The 14,598-nt window shown below is 44.8% G+C and overlaps 2 protein-coding genes across 5 annotated transcripts in view; both read right to left on the reverse strand.

Moving 5' to 3' along the window:
* Positions 1-845: 845 nt before the first annotated feature.
* Positions 846-10,807, reverse strand: map2k7 (mitogen-activated protein kinase kinase 7). Of its 2 annotated transcripts, XM_027014810.2 has the most exons (12): positions 10,680-10,807; positions 8,132-8,179; positions 6,293-6,437; positions 6,112-6,178; positions 5,847-5,960; positions 4,838-4,957; positions 4,436-4,543; positions 4,124-4,303; positions 3,703-3,783; positions 3,041-3,183; positions 2,826-2,871; positions 846-2,617 (listed from the first exon to the last, which is right to left on the reverse strand). In XM_027014810.2, the coding sequence occupies exons 1-12, from the start codon at positions 10,801-10,803 to the stop codon at positions 2,477-2,479; spliced, it is 1,317 nt and encodes a 438-aa protein (XP_026870611.1). In that variant the 5' UTR covers positions 10,804-10,807; the 3' UTR covers positions 846-2,476. The 2 variants fall into 2 exon arrangements, with proteins under 2 accessions (XP_026870611.1, XP_026870612.1); XM_027014811.2 differs by lacking the exon at positions 8,132-8,179.
* A 365-nt stretch (positions 10,808-11,172) lies between these two features.
* pkn1a (protein kinase N1a) overlaps positions 11,173-14,598 on the reverse strand; it is a 39,634-nt gene continuing 36,208 nt past the window's right edge. For all 3 annotated transcript variants that reach the window (XM_035534948.1, XM_035534946.1, XM_035534947.1), the window contains exons 19-22: positions 14,214-14,356; positions 13,822-13,929; positions 13,182-13,262; positions 11,173-12,982 (exon numbers count right to left, since the gene is read on the reverse strand). In XM_035534948.1, coding sequence (XP_035390841.1) covers positions 12,779-12,982; positions 13,182-13,262; positions 13,822-13,929; positions 14,214-14,356 — 536 coding nt within the window. In that variant the 3' untranslated portion in view covers positions 11,173-12,778. The remainder of the gene's footprint in view (positions 12,983-13,181; positions 13,263-13,821; positions 13,930-14,213; positions 14,357-14,598) is intronic.

The raw sequence follows: 14,598 nt of genomic DNA on the forward strand, positions 1-14,598 counted from the left end.
ATGACTACCAGTTAACGGTGAAATACGTCTCTTAATATATAGATATGACCACTGCGTGTCTACTGCGCGCCTCTAATACTTGTTCTACCAACTGTTATTAGCTGTGAACGGTGGGCTGGCGTCGTGGTGACGTCTCTACACTAGCTAGCTACGCTGAGGATGTACAGACACCCTTAGCATGTGTTTCCGCTTCCACGCATCTCCTCTTTTCTTCTCTTAATCCTTAAATGTATTTGGTAATATGTGCAGACATTGCAACTTTTCATGTTTTTGGTTTCGGGAAAACGAAAATAAAAAAGGAGGGGAAAAAAAAAGAGCAAAGATTATTGTCCTTTCGGGAACAAAATAATTGCCAGCAGCATCTAAAGCAAAAGTAGCAGCAATAACAAATAAATAAATAAAAATCTAAAATAAATGATTCGATAAATGATAAGACATTAAAAATAAAAACAAAACGTGCCCCTAAATTACACTGGTGTACATTGGTTTGATAACAATTGAAAGCTTTAATGCAATGTCCAGCTAGCTCAGCTCACCACAACAGTCAACGAGCAACACCTCTCACTAGTGAGACGTCCCGACCAGCGTGCCTTAATGCTCACCTTCCTGAAGCAACTCGCTCGCTAAATGCCCGCACCCTTCTCTGATACCTCCCTAAGCCTTCCTGTGATACATTGCTATTCCCCTCTCTCTTCCTCGTCCGCGGCCCTCAACATTCCTCCGTTCCATCTTAACCATCAATAAAGCGCACTGCTTTCCAGCCAACGTTCCGGAGCCTGTTCCTCCCTAGTCCAGCTGCGTCTTCTCCTTTTTGCCTTTTTTTTTTTTTTTTTTTTTTTTTTTTTTTTGCCACCAATGCACTTGTTGTGCGGTTTGGCTTTAAGGGGCCGGAGGCTCTTGAGAGGATGGCGCGTGCGTTAGGACTGGCTGCCTGGGATTGCCGTGGTGGAAAGTGGAGGGAGAATCGCGTAGGTTTCCTGGAACGCCAACGTTCCGAGGGAAACCACATCGAGCAGGATAACGACGTATGGATTCACTGGTGGAACGAGCACAACGACAGAAAGGGAAGAGATGGGGGTGGGATGGAGGTGGCAGTCACGAGAATTTGCTGGTGTCACTGGGTGTCAGTGCAAAACTGTTCCACTGAGACACTGTCACCTTCAAGAAATAATTATTCAAGACCACAACTCTGTCCTCAGCCTCCTCTCTTCGGCCGTAGGCTGCGTTCCTCTCCTGCTCTTCACCCCCCCGCCCACTGCTCACCACGACAACTTTCCTTTTCATCCATCACTTCTTTAAGCAGTCTGTTGGACGGTCGTTTTATCAAAACGTCTTCCAAATGACATCAATTCTTCCAAACAAGCAATTTATGGATTTGCTTTCTCCATCTTTGCCCCGCTTGCATACCTCCCACACTCCTGAGGTGTGTATAAAATATAGGCTATATAAAAATGCTACGAGCTAAACTAATTTTTTTTGTATTTTCTCTTTACGATAAAACAAGATCCCTTCAGCAAACATCTCTATATTTCACTTAGTCAATCAAAATATTCGTCCATGATAGTACTACTTCCAAGTTCAAATGCTGTGTTAGCATCATATTATTTTATGCCCTGTAAGTAGCACACATAAAAATCAGACATTATTCAGAATACTATCCAAGTCCTTTCCTGATCCCTTTAAATAAATACCCAAGGACATGCAGCTATTCTGTGTTGTATAGGATAGGAAGGACTTGCCATATAGTAAAATGTAGGTCTAATAAGACTTAGTACACACACACACACACACACACACACACACACACACACACACACACACACACACACACACACAGGCTCAGTGCTGTCTGACTACTCTGTTCAGTCCCTGAGTAAGGGGCTATGGAGGATATGAACCTAGAGAGCACAAGGCTGAATGACCTCTTATCGATATGATCACTACTGTACACACACTATGCAGAATGACCACACATTGTCCACTTCTCCCATTCTCTCCCTCTTTCTCTCTCTCTCACACACACACACAGACACAGACGGAACGCAGCCACCAACGGGTCTCCTTGGGCTGCATACCCATCTGTGGCTACTCCACACTACGCGGTGGTCTAGAGCTTATGTCCATAGGGGAACTGTATGACACGATATGCGTTGGGATACATGCGAATGTGCGCGACTAGCGACTCCTAACGCTAATGTCCGTCCTGATAGGCTGGTGGATGAGAACGAAGAAAAATCAAAAATAAACAAATTTTTTTCTTTCAAATTTACATCACACTTGCCCCTTGTCTGTCTGTCAGTCAGACTCCCACCATCTCTTCAAACTCCATCCATCCATCTGCCTCAATGTCCACAAGCAAGCGCTCCACCCCTCCCTCAACCAGCACTTTCCGTTCCTCTGCCCCTTCACGTACAACCCTCTCTCTTCGTCCATCTCCCTCTGCTTTTCCAGCCGTCTCTCTGTCTCCCTCTGCTGGCTACCTGCTGAAGAGCGAGTGGAGTTGGTGCTGGCTGTAGCACTGGCTGCTGCGCGGAGACTCCGTGCGCTCCATCACGGTCTGGAACCAGCCCGCCACGTCCACCTCCAGCACCTCGTAGCGCCGGATGAAGCTGTGCTCCTGCAACAGCACGCACAGAGATCAGAGGCATGATTCATACAGGAAGTGGTAATGCATATGGATCCACGGTGTATTAGTTACTGTGCAATGTTAAAAAGGAGGAGTTGTGTTTCAGTTCTGTGGCAGGGCTGCATGGAGAGTAACTGCCTGGGATGCACGCGGATGATGTGTAGCAAAAGAATTCCCGGAGGGAGTGGGAGGCACTTACAAGCAGCTTGTGGTATTTTGGCCTTTTTCTGTGATCTTTCGTGAGGCTGTAAAGGCGAAGACAAGGAACACACTTAATACTGGGGAAAGAGGTCTAAGACAAGCCTGTGGGAAGAGTGTGTGGAATACAGGCACCAACAAAGGACTTCAACAACAACAACAACAACAACAACAACAACAGCAGGTTAAGAATAGTGTAGGGGTGTGTGTGTGTACCAGTCTTTAACGAAGGACTGGAAGTCCAGAGAGAAGCCCATGCTAAGAGGCAAGAGAGGAGGGTCCTCCTGCAGCACTTTGGTCAGAACCTCAAAGTCTGTCTTACAGTTCTTATATGGAAACTGCCCAGTGGCTAGCTCCACCTACAGGACAGGAGGAGCGATACATCACATTACAATCAGAAATCAAGAAATAAGGCCCTGTTCACGCATACCGAATAAAAGCAGTTCAAATAAAAATGATAAACACCAGAGTCAAATGACCTACAACAGACTAAAAGCTTATTAATGGAACTTTACTATACTAGGCCAACAATGTAAGTGGAGGTAAAGTACTAGTCCAAAAAAGGGTTAAAACCAAGAGAAGCCTGCAGCACATGGACTTGATAGGGACACCTAAGAATTTAAACCATTAAACATGTATCTAGAGCATGCTGAGGTTAATGTGATAACACTATGATGTGCAATAACGTGTTATATGTTACAGAGGCTGTACACCTACAAAACGTCCCTACAGGGCAGGAAATACACGCGTGTCTGTTAAAAGTGGTCAATGAGTGGAGGGGCCGTAGGTGTTTCTAAGGTGGACCTGGTGAGTGTGTGTGTGTGTGATCTTGTGTGTGGGAGCCTGTGAATGATTTATGAAGCAGATGGAAGACACACCAGAGAGATGCCAAGACTCCAGACGTCGGCTCTGATGTCATAGTCAGGCTTACTTGGATCTGGAGGGTCTATTCTCTCAGGCTGAAAGCACACGCGTAAAAGCAAAGTTAGAACATTTTTACGTGCGTGTGTGTGTGTGTGTACAATTTTAATACTATAGCAATGAACTAGAATGTTCCAATCAGTACAGTTAATAGTAATGAGACATGTACTGTACACACCAGAGAATCTGTCAATGAACCTGTGTGTGTGTGTGTGTGTGTGCGTGCGCGCGTGCGTGTGTGTGCACGCGTGTGTGCCTGTGCCTGTGTGCGTGTTTGTGTGCGTGTGTGCGCGTGTGTGTGTGCGCGAGCGTGTGTGTGCGCGCGTGAGTGTGTGTGTGTGTGTGTGTGTGTGCGTGCGTGTGTCCCAAATCCCTCACCGCCATGTAGGCGGCGCAGCCTGCACTGCGGGTCTTGGCCTTGGAATCGACGAGGCGTCCACTGATGCCGAAGTCGCAGAGTTTGATCTGGCCTTTATCGTCCAGCAGGATGTTGGACGGCTTGACGTCTCGGTGAATCACGCCGTGCTTCTCTTTCAGGTACAGCAAAGCGTTCACTATCTGCACAGCGACAGGGACAACACTCGGGTTCTCAATAACAGACACCTGGGCGCAGGTCACTGCAGTTCTGGTGAAACATTCCTCAGTGTTTTAAAGTAGAAAGCGAGGACGAAGAGCGGGATGAAGGCTCACCGCCACAGTCATCTTCCCCAGGATGCACTCTGGTATGGGGCCCTGGATCCTCTTCTTCAGCTTTTCTGCACATGTCCCCATCAGCTCCATGGCGATGAACACGTCCGTCTAAGAGCAGAGCATTATGGGAGTTGTAGTTGAAAAGCAATATGGAAAACTTGAAGCCTACCTGATACCTAATGACTGTTTACTGATAAATGAGTGGGATGCAAAAAAGGAAACGGGACACAGGAACATGATGAGGTAGCACGTGCGTGCACGCGCGTGTGTGTGTGTGTGTGTGTGTGTGTGTGTGTGTGTGTGTGTGTGTGTAGGTAGGTGGAAAGAGAGACAAATGGGCAGCAAGAGAGTGAAAAAGTAAGCAAGAGAGGGAGTGATACAGAGAGAGAGAGAGAGACTCACATTGGTGACTATAGCTCCATAGCACTGAATGATGTATGGGCAGTCATGGCTCTTCAGAACCACATCCAGATCCATCAGAATCCTCTTATTCTCATCCTTATTACCCGTCCGCCGCATTTGCTGCAGGAACACGTGCAGTGCCGTGCAACATTATTAAAACACTTAAATGCATCTCTCATGGTTCACATACACCTACCCACTTACTTCTACCAATGTGCTGTGATGTAATTAGCAAACATTATTTTCTTTCTGGCTTTAGTAATGGGCATTCTTAATTACTGATTTAGTGACACTGACACACACACACACACACACACACACACCTCTCTGCAAGAGCGTTTATGCACAGCCAGTGCAAAAATGCGCTCCACCACCCTGCACCTCTCCCCATCCATCTCATCAGCTTGTTAGTAAGCACTTCAGGAGCTGGATCATGTGTGCTTGACCTGAGCCCCCAGGTCTGGAGAGATAAATCCCTACTCTACACTTAAGGGGAAATACTGATCTGAAATCAGGTGTAAACAAGAGATGTAAGCTCAGGCTCAGCCTGGCCTAAGATCTACCAGCTGCCATATCCCCCGCCCCAATCAAAACCTTCTATTCCTCTGTACTATTAATTTGCTGTGAACTTGGTCACTTTCCATGCACGAGGATGTGACGCACATGTTGACATTATAATTCTCATGAATATATAAATTAGTTCATAAATAATAACTACAACATTATTCACCGGGAGGGTGTCCGATGTGTGGGAAACCGGAATATTAACAGAAAAAAAAAGTAATAAACAACATCTGTTATAAAGAGTTCACTGTGGCACATGCGCACAAGACTTGGGGGGGGATTTTCCAGGGCTGTCAGAATTTAGCACATCACTGTGGAAATGCAGGTCGCTTTCAGGGCTAAGACCAGTCAGGCCGGGTAGGCACCACTATGTGTGTGTGTGTGTGTGTGTGTGTGTGTGTGTGTGTGTGAGTGAGAGAGAGAGAGAGAGAGAGAGAGCGCCCACCTTCACAGCGATGATGTGGCCTGTTTTCTTGAAGCGCACTTTGAACACCTGCCCACAGGTGCCACTGCCGATTTCGCCCTCGCTGATCAGATCAGTTACCTCTGCAGGGTACCGCTGGCATACACACACACACCAATTAAGTCATTAATATTAAGTCATTAATAACTTGTCACAATTTGTTAATTTAGGCTCAAATCCACTGGATTACAGAACTTCACCGCCATCACCACTATGACCTGCAGCAGAGATCTCTGGTGGGTCTCACCTGGCCGTCCATTTTCAGGTAACCCGTCTGTTTCATGATCTCCTGCAGCTTCTGGTCTATTTCGGCACTGCAAGCAGAGGAAAGCGTTTAATCTCTAATGTGAACAGCGCAAGGGTGTGTGTGTGTGTGTGTGTGTGTGTGTGTGTGTGTGTGTGTGTGTGTGTGTGTGTGTGGTGCGTACTTCTCCAGGCTCTTCTGCAGGCCGTACGGTGGGGTGGGCAGTGTGAGCATGTGTCGGGGTCTGCCAGGGTACGAGTGGTGCTGGGGCGAGCTCTCCGACGATGACGAGCGGCTTCCACCATCATTTGCCAGTGGCAACTGCAAAGCTGGAGAAAGAGAGAGAGAGAGAGAGAGAGAGAGACAGAGAGAGAGAGTCAGACAGTGCTCGCAGTGTCTTTTTCTCAGGACAACCAGAGAGGGGGGACAGCTTGCAACTCATGACTGAACACTCAGATTAATTTCTAGGTTCTTGACCTATATGTCGTCCACTGTTAAAATGATCATATGCATTAGATGAAGTCCTTGAAACGCTCAACTGTGATTCTCTGCCTCGGTGATTAGACCCTTCACTCCACTACACCGTACTTTAAGAAACATACTAGCCATGTCCCAGCATGCAACTGGACACTTAACAGCAGTGGAGGACAATGCTTGCTGCCGTTTGAGTCCAATTGTTAATGATGTTCAGACTTATAGTGATTTGTTGCCCATTCAGGCAAGCTTTGGAATCATTAGCTTTCAGCAACACTGCAACAAAACCGAGTTGTACTAACTGAACAGATCTTACAGGAAATAAGAAGTGAAATGTGCATAAGAAAACAGAGGGTGGGATAAATAATGCTGTAATTCTGATATCCTCTACTGGAGATCCTGTCTGTGGAAGAGACGTTAGAGCTGGTTAGTCAATGCAAGGCACAAGACAACGAGACACCTGCAGGACACGCGTGTGCACGTACGCGTGCACATACATGTACAGCTTTAGAACTGTCAGCCAGTCCGAAAACAGAAAGACAAACAGACAGAGCAATTCAGAGAGGAGGCAGGGCCAGACTAGCCGGAATCCAGCAGCAACCAACCACATTACACGCCCTGTGTGTTGTGTTAGCTTGTGTGTGCGTGCATGCACACCCACATGAGCAGGTGTGTGTGTGTGTGTGTGTGTGTGTGTGTGTGTGTGCGCGCGCACAGGCAAGCCGTGCAGTTATAGCTACGACATGCACAGTGTCTGTCCATCCATTGAAATGAGTTAATACATTCTCCAACCCAACCCACGTGCTCAGTTACACACACACACACACAAACACACACACACACACCCGCGCGCACACCACAACACACACACCCACTCACACACACACACACACACACACACGCGCGCGCACACCTCTGCCACTGAAACTCACTCTAGCAGAAGAGACAGGGATGGGTTGCAGTAAGAGTGGCTGAGATAAATGAGTGAAAAAAGCAGGGTCAAAAGAGCCAAAAGGAGGCGAGGGGAAGAGGGTCACACCAAAGTGATGCAGGCAGACGGCAGGGTCTCCAAGCCCTCCCCACGTCCCTGAATGTACTGCGCAAATTAATAAGAGATGAAGTGCAGCCGTGACATACAGAGGCCTGTGGCTGGGAAAGTTTGGAGACGGTAAAAGTTCACAGGTGGAAAATGTTTGATGGTGGAGGAATGTTTGGAGGAAAAGGAAAGAAAGATTGAGTGCGCGCGCGTGCGCGTGCGTGTGTGTGTATGAGAGAGAGTGCATGACTGAATGCATAGAGACAGAGTCAGAGAAAGACAGAAAGAGAGCGAGAGAGACAGAGGGGAGCAGAGAGAAAAAAAAACAGAAAGACAGACAGCGAGGCAAACCAAGAGACAGCGAGAAGCAGACGAGACAGAGTGAGTGAGAGAGAGAGGCAGATAGAGTGAGGGGGAGTCAGAGAGAGATGGAGGGGCACAGAGTAAGGGGGGGTGCAGAGAGAGAGAGAGAGAGAGAACTGCAGTGGCAGAGGGTGATTTAGTGAATGGTACCTGCACGCTGAGAGGGGGCTGGAGCAGGACTGAGCTGGATCACGATGACTAGATACAGGAGAGAAAACACACACACGCTCATTACTGAGAGAAAGCACTCACGCTGCCTCGCTCCCACACGCACACGTTCGCTAAACACACGCACTGAAGTGATGGCGGCTTAAATACTTTTGATCTCACTCATTTGGACGCATATTTCCTATACACACAGACAACAATCTGTACAACATGCAGAATGTTTTCTTCCCGTTTTTAGGATTACAGAACGCCAGAGTTTATACACACACTGCCAACCCAAAATCCGGCTAACAGGCTCATATAATTTGGATCAATACTATGAAATAAAACAAGAGAAATCTTAGTTAAATTAACAGATCGATTTAAGTAACTTTTCGGAAACATCGTCACGCCTTTGACCCATATTAAAAAAAAGAACTGATCACAGCAGTATTTCGGACAAGGAGACACGCATGCGCAAACTAACATTTGAAAAGCGAATTACTTGGAATTCAACTCGGATAGGCTTGAACTATAAACTTATATTTGATAAACTGGTCAAATAAAGCCGTCACCAACATTACGCAAAATGTGTAAAGAGGCTCATTTAGTGGATCTCGGAAAAACGGGTTTGATGTCGCGCGGGCAGCGTGATGAAGTGCACGTGCGCGCGGCAGAACCCTCGGGACGAAACCAAAGCCCGGTTCTCGTGCGTGGGTCCGTTTCCATGGCGAGAGTCGCATTTCGCAGACACGTGCAGGAAAAGCAATTGATCGCGCGCGCACACACAAACACATTACAAAAAACTATTTAAATCCCGCACAAATCAGTTTAAATATTAAACCACAGAACCGTTTTCTGTGACAACACAAACAAGCTAGTCGGAGACCAAAATAAGGCACAAAACTATTGTTTATTAAAATATGGATGCGCAGACAGACTTTGTAATAACCAAAATCCAGAGTATAAAGCGCTTTATATTGGTTACGTTTGAAACAACAACAAAACATCGGCGTATTAACGAACAATTACTGACTGCTATGAAAGTCCCAGGAACGTATTCTGGGAAAACCAGAACTTCATCACTTCAGTAATGTTAAAACTCAGTTTAACCATTAAAGCAATATAATGCAGAATATCTATTGTCCAAATACATACATTTACTCCAGTACGATACGAGTAGCAACAGCTTATACTGGATCAGTATTCTCGCCATGCGAAGTCTGACATGACCATAGTGTTAACTCTGAGAATGAACCACATAAATAAATGTCATTTATAGCACATTACAGTTGAATTAAAATGTGTGCTTACAACTTATTCAGTAATCTAAACTGCCTTAAATGTTTGACTGCACAGACGCCTCTAAACTGTGCAGGGCTGACAGGCTTATAACGACCCTGGATGCTTTTACTAACCTTTCTTGTTTCCCAGCTAAAACAGAAGGGTTGTCGTGCTTTTGCATTAGCAGCACTGAGGCTTTATAAGACTCCGTGCTAAAATCAAAACATGCATCATCCCTGTATGTATTTAGATCCAAACGTTAAACATTTTTATAATCTTGCATTTGGGAACACTCGCGTGCGTGCGTGTGTTTTCATATGTGCGCCTGTATGCAAGCTAGTGAGAGCGGAAATAAAAATAAAATTTGCTGTGGATTCAGATACTTTACGCACTACCTTGGCAAACACTTGTTTTAAAAGTGCTTTATAAGTCAGCATTTATTAACTGACTTTACTGTCCAATTATGTAGTATTCCATAAAAAACAAAAGTACCCAGGTTGCTGCGTAAAGTAGTCCTTGATCAGTAATGGCTTTACCGAGGTTGTTAAGACATTTCATGAAGGGGGAAGTGACTGACGCGGTTCTTCTTTTGTCGTTAAAAGTCTAAATTCAATTCGGCACTCTTTTAAAACAGTCCAGTTAGACAAATGTACAGGCAAGTCTCAGCCAAGTCAACATCAGCTAACGTTAGCATGTTCGCTAATAACAGACGTCTACCAAGCTTACCTTGATGACGGTCAAATTATATAGCCAGGGCTAGCTAAAACGCTAACAATTTTGTTACCCATTGGGCGTGTTTCTACCTTAAAATGCGTAATTAACCCCACCGCATAATCAATCAGAATCCTTATACATTTCGAAATGTGAGACTTTTTAAATAAAGGAATCTAGGTGCGATGTACAGCTAGCTACCTTAGAGAGCCATGTCATGTTGACTGGGGACAAGGGCCTGCTAATCTATTTAACAGCTAACCTAGCAAACGAAATGACCAGAAACTGCGGCTGGAATGTAACTACTGTTTAAATAAACATTACATAGTTATACGTTGACGACTTCCTTCGAATACAGATTCGCTCAAGCTGTCAACTTTACACCAACCTCTGCTCAAAGATAGCAGGACGCGTTTGTTTATGTAGCTTGTTAGCTTAGCTAGCCCAGCTAGCATCTGTTACACCTCCTCACCCTCCCCCCCCCTCTCTCTCTCCCCGCTTTCTACAACCCTCCGTCTCCTTCGTGTCAGCCCGACCACGTTCTCCGTACACTTACTTGGGCGTGGGCACGAACGTTGTGGACTCATGTCGATACTGAGGTCAATTCGTCTTCGAGCTTCTTTATTTTCTTGCTTCAATTTCTCCTCGATTCGGGAGAGTCTCTGCTCAAGCGACGACATCTTGAAAAATGTAGCACCATGGAGCGACTCCTGCAGAGGCAACACTCCCCCTAGCGGCGCGACTGGAAACCACCTCCGTAGTGGAGGACCGATGACAACAGAGACTACAGCGCCACTGTTATCAATTCAAATCGGTTCACCACTGTTTACATTTTCATAAACATTATCTAAAGTCATATTTTGTAACGACTATGTAAATCTCTTTCAACTGCTAAATATAATACTACTACATCCTAACTATAATAGAACAGTGCGGTCCTTCCAACAAGCCTTTATAAATAGAGCTCATCTCAAATGTTTTGTTTTGTAATAAATCATACACATAATACACAGAAATGCAGCCAGACAAATTAAAAAAAGTCCTCAGAATCACTGGAAAACAGGATTTGTTTTACTCTCTGGACATTAGCTGTCTCATTTTGTGATGAGTGATAAACATTCAGGTTTAAAGGCAAAGTATGTACTAGACGTTGCGCTACAATATCATCACAGTGTGTTTATGCCTGTGTTATATGAAACAAGATCAAACATTCTCCTTTTTTTGTGCAAAAACCTTTACAAGTGATTCCAAAATAGATATTTAAAGTAAACATTGATTACAATCAAATTTTACTAAAATAAAAAATACAGGATCAGGACACAATTAATTTGCTATATATCCCTGTCTAAAAAACAAAACCAAGACCAAAACTCCCCAAAATTTAAAACTCATCCCATTCAAATAAGAAACGAATAAAAAAAAAGGAACCGTTAGCGTTTTGTGTGTCAGACACGTTTTATGACATTATTCATTAAGAGTTTTAGTCTGCTGGCCTTGGCTGGATATCTTCCTAACACATATTAGGTAGATTGGGATTAAATCATATTTTTTGTTATGATTGCAGACCTTTGTTTTGGAGGCTTTGGTTTCTATAACACAAACATGTAGCACTGGACGACATTTCACCATGAACCGCGATTTAACATATCAAATCCCTATTTTAATCTTAAACTGGGATTTCCTGTCCTACATTTTATTAAATAGTGACCACAATCACAGTAGTATCATACCGATTCTGATGGTATTCTCTCTGTTGGTATCTGAAGTATCTGAGGCATACCCAAATTCTGTCAATTTGTCTTAAACTTTAAAGCATCATTTTGTTTTAACTCTTTGAAAAACCTAGAAACTTTCAGGATAAACAGTATACGCACCATTAATTCATGATTCTCGCAATCCATTTTCATACTTTTCGTATCACATCAACTCAAAGCATCCTTCTCAGTTCTTATGACTAACATGCTTTAAAAGAGTCGAAATAAAACAATTTCTAAAAGGACAGAATATAAAGTTAAGGCATTTCCATTCCTGGTTCCAAACATATCACTGGCATTCCGGAATCACTGGATCCGAACACCTTGTCGGGAAGAGGCTGCTTGCCGTATCAGTTTTCAGTTAGTGAATGGCTGCAAAGTAAAGACAGAAATAAGACCTGGAGATGGTTTTGGAAAGTCAGACCCGTCTGAAAGACATTCATTTATCATCATCACGGAAGACTGTGTTAGCCTTTAGCTACTCTCTTCCCGTACCAGTCTATGTTATTGTCTTGCTGTATTTTACACACACACACACACACACACACACACACACACACACACACACACACACACACACACACACACACACACACACACACACACACCATTTCTTATCTTTTGCCTACTCCTTCTGTGTAACTATTTCTGTTTCACAGTGCAAATGCTCCACGCAGCCGAACTCTTGTCAAACTTCACTCTGGTGTCCCTAAAATCCATCCACATGCCATCCAAAGTGGCTGCCCTTCATTTGCTGTGTCACAATGTTAGTGGTAATGACGGTCCTTCTTGCAGCCAAGCCGGCGTCGTAGTGGGCGAAGAAAAAACAAAACGACTGGTCCTAAATGACACCTGCGTGAGCGTTGACCCTCTGCGCCCCCGAGTAAATACTTGGTGGAGCTCAGCAGAGGTCTGAGACGTAGTCGAAGTCACGGAAGCTGTCCTGGTCTTTGCGTGAGAGCACACGTGGTTCTCGGGGCGGCGTGAGAGCGGGCTCTTCTGTCGTGAACTCATCGTCGAAGTTGCTGACATCCTCTTCGCCTCCAATCGAGGGGACGAAGGGGGGAGGGAGTTTGCGTTGCAGGAGGGTCTCCCAGTCCATGCTCTGCAGAAAAAAAAAGAAAGAACGAAAGTGAGGGAAATGGAGAGAGAAGGAGAGCAGGAGGGAGTCGAGCCGACAGATTCCACTCCCATGCAGAAGTCACGCTGCAGAAACAACATTTATTAAATGGCACGAGCAAACAAACAATATCAATGACCTATGGAGACAGCTGAAGCTAGTGGGTGAAGTTAGCGTCTCTTACCCTGAAGAAGGGCTGCTTCTTCACCTCCTCCGCATCCTTCTCCCCAGAGCCCAGCCTTCTCTCCGGGTTCCTCCTCAAGAGCTGCCGCCCAGCGCAATGAGAAAACCAAACTTCACACACACCCTGCGTCACTGCTTATATTCTCATATATCGATACATTTGTTATAACAAGGCTCTGTGAAACAGCCTGCCGGCAGTTACTGTTCAACGTAGCCCGTTCCTTTCATCATAACCTAAGCATTTACAATCAACAAAAATGTTCAGTTGAGCACTGGAATGAAATTGGCTACCAGTGTTGACATTACCTAGCTAGCAATCTGTACAAATAATGAAAATATGTAATGTAACATTAGCAATATATAGGCTAGTCTACGTCTGTAAGCAGTTCACTGCATTGCAATTCATAGTTCTGATGAACTACATTTATTTTTAAATAAAGCTTGCAACTGGTAATAAAATGATTATTTTGAAATCATTAAATCATCAATCTATGTCAAATTAAGAATTTCTTTACTATGTAGCCATGTAATAAGTCATGCAGTGACTGTCCAACCAAGCCCTGCAAGGTGATACAGGCCTTGTGCTTTACATCACAGTAACAACCTCTGCTTGGGAGCACTGAAGGGGAAAAGGTTCTTACCCTCCTCATAATAGCGATGGCTTCTGATGAGAGGAATCGTGGGTAACGGACTTCGTCATTTACTATACTATCAAACACTTCCTCTTCGTCGTCCCCTGGGAATGGAGACTAGAAAGAGGGAGAGACGGATGGAGATAAAGAGGAAGAGAGAGGGCGAAAGACAACAGGAAAGTCAGTCGTGAATAAGTAGATAAGGTTCTACTGCATATGTAAACAATATAAACTATTTACAAACAACAGCTCATGGTGATGTGTTGCTGGAGAGCTCATTTAATATGTGAGAGCAATTTGGTCTGAAGCAACAGTAATTAAAAATAAATGACAAATTGGGTGTGGGGCCAAGACGTTATAAAGAACCTCCATTGTTAAAAATGGATCCATCTCGATCTCACCTCTCCAACAAGCATCTCGTAGATGAGAACTCCGAGTCCCCACCAGTCCACTGCCCGCGTGTACGATGTGTCCGTCAGGACCTCAGGGGCCAGAAACTCAGGAGTACCACAGAATGTACTGGTCTTGTCCCCAAAGCCCATGCCTGGAGGAGAGAGAGAGAGAGAGAGAGAGAGAGAGAGAGAGAGAGAGAGAGAGAGAGAGAGAGAGAGAGAGAGAGAGAGAGAGAGAGAGAGAGAGGAGGTGGGTGGGAAAATACGGAAAGGTAAAGTTTAATAAGTTTAATAAGTTTAATAAGTTTATAATAAACAGTTTTTCTAGAGTTTGTATTATTTCTCCAATTCTCTTTTCTGCGCGCGCGCACACACACGTGCGCACACACACACA

The sequence above is a fragment of the Electrophorus electricus genome, chromosome 16 (genome assembly GCF_013358815.1).
Source record: "Electrophorus electricus isolate fEleEle1 chromosome 16, fEleEle1.pri, whole genome shotgun sequence".
Lineage (NCBI taxonomy): Eukaryota > Metazoa > Chordata > Actinopteri > Gymnotiformes > Gymnotidae > Electrophorus > Electrophorus electricus.

Coding starts and splice junctions, on each gene's coding strand:
- map2k7 (XM_027014810.2), bottom strand. CDS start 10,803: ATGTCGTCGCTTGAGCAGAGACTCTCCCGAATCGAGGAGAAATTGAAG. Junction 8,180..10,679: donor ACGTTCGTGCCCACGCCCAA/GTAAGTGTACGG, acceptor TCCTGTATCTAG/TCATCGTGATCCAGCTCAGT. Junction 6,438..8,131: donor AGCCCCCTCTCAGCGTGCAG/GTACCATTCACT, acceptor CTCTTTCTCCAG/CTTTGCAGTTGCCACTGGCA.